Source organism: Dictyostelium purpureum (genome assembly GCF_000190715.1).
Source record: "Dictyostelium purpureum unplaced genomic scaffold DICPUscaffold_801, whole genome shotgun sequence".
NCBI classification, from domain to species: domain Eukaryota; phylum Evosea; class Eumycetozoa; order Dictyosteliales; family Dictyosteliaceae; genus Dictyostelium; species Dictyostelium purpureum.
Genome location: NW_003520120.1, coordinates 1 through 1,729, shown reverse-complemented (window position 1 = coordinate 1,729; position 1,729 = coordinate 1). Strand labels below are relative to the sequence as shown.

The following is a 1,729-nucleotide window of genomic DNA, read 5'->3' as shown; positions in this document are numbered from 1 at the left end:
CACAAACAAACTTAAATATTTAAGCAATCAGCAATCTTACAGCTAAAAATACCTTTAATCTAACGATTGATAAAACAAAGGTACCCCTGAAGAAATATTTATTTTTTCAATACCCACATACAAAGTTCAACACACCACACAAACACAATATTATTATTATTATATTATGTGTTAAGAGTAAATATATAAATGAATATATATTAAATTTTTTATTGTATTATTTTTTTTTGTGTATTATTTTTTATTTATTTATATAATTCTATTTTTTATTTATTTATATAATTCTATTTTTTTTTTTTTAAAATTCATAACATATAAATATAAAATATTCTTAACAAATAAAAACTTTTATTATAAAAAAAAATAAAATAAAAAAAACAGGTAAATAATTTAAAATTCAAAATAAAATATATAAATATATTAATAATAATTATTATTACTCAATTAAAATAAAAATAAGATTATAGGTATAGAGCCAACAATATCTAATATGGATATTCCATTGGAACTAAAAATTTTGAATAATGAAATGATGAAATTCATCTTTAAACATGAAAAGGAGGGTAAAAAATGCACATGTAATCTTGATCTCGACATGGTCGTTAAGATTTATGGAGATGAAGAACAGCAACAAATAGAAATAGAACAAGAGCTCGAAACAATTGAACCAGGCCAAATCTATGTATCTGGTCAATGTATCGGTTCAGGTTACTTTTCTCAGGTTTTCATCGGTACCCACAATAATATACAAGTTGCTTGTAAACGTTATCCAATGAAAGGTGACACATTTTACAACGAAACTGCTAATCTTAAACTATTAGCCCCACATCAATCTTTCCCCACACTCCACGGCATTCTCAAATTAGGAATATTCTATTATATTATTATGGAATTGGTCAATGGAATCACCTTAGAAAATTACTTGAATACCAACCCCAACCCAGTCGAGTTATTTTCTGTTCTCCGTAAAATCGTTAAAGCCTTAGTATACATGCATTCCATAGGTGTAACCCACGCTAATATTTCAACTTCCAACATTTTAGTATATCGTTTTGGAAACAAATGCCGTATCAAGTTTGTGGACTTTGCTTTCAGCCGTAATAATGATCCACACGAAGAAATCAAATGTAAAGGTAAAATTGAATACATTGCACCAGAACTACGTGATAAAAGCCAAACTCGTGCAGATCTAAATGAAAAAACTGATGTGTACTCTTTTTCTGTTGTTCTCAAAAAGATACTTGCAAGTAATATTCTTCGGGATAACTTTTTAAGAATTGACTGGTTTAGCATATACTCAAATTGCAGTGATGCATCCCAATCAAAACGTCCAACTTTTGAAGAAATTTTAAAGTGTCTCAGTTGAGTGGTTTAAACCACACACTTATTGTTTTTTTAATAAAAAATTTAAAAAAAAACAAAAAAAAAAAAAAAAAAATAATAAAAAAAAATAATTTTTTTTAAAAGCTATTAATAAAAATGTGTGTAATTAAAATATTTTTTAAAAGCTATTAATAAAAATATGAAGAAAATTTAAGAAATAACATAATTTATTTTATTATATTTCATTTTTTTTTATTTTTATTATTCTATTTTAATTTACACACATATTTTTTATTTTTGCTATCCCCTTTTCAAAAGTTGTGTGTTGTTGTTTTTTTTTTTTTAATTTTTTTTTTTAATTTTTTTTATTTTTGGGTGAAAATTAGACTCTTTTTTTTTTTTATTG

The 1,729-nt window shown here is 24.4% G+C and overlaps 1 protein-coding gene across 1 annotated transcript; it reads left to right on the top strand.

Moving 5' to 3' along the window:
- Window positions 1–490: 490 nt before the first annotated feature.
- Window positions 491–1,366, top strand: DICPUDRAFT_160477 (uncharacterized protein; the record flags this gene model as incomplete). Its single annotated transcript, XM_003295182.1, has 1 exon — window positions 491–1,366. The coding sequence occupies one exon, from the start codon at window positions 491–493 to the stop codon at window positions 1,364–1,366; it is 876 nt and encodes a 291-aa protein (XP_003295230.1).
- Window positions 1,367–1,729: the final 363 nt, after the last annotated feature.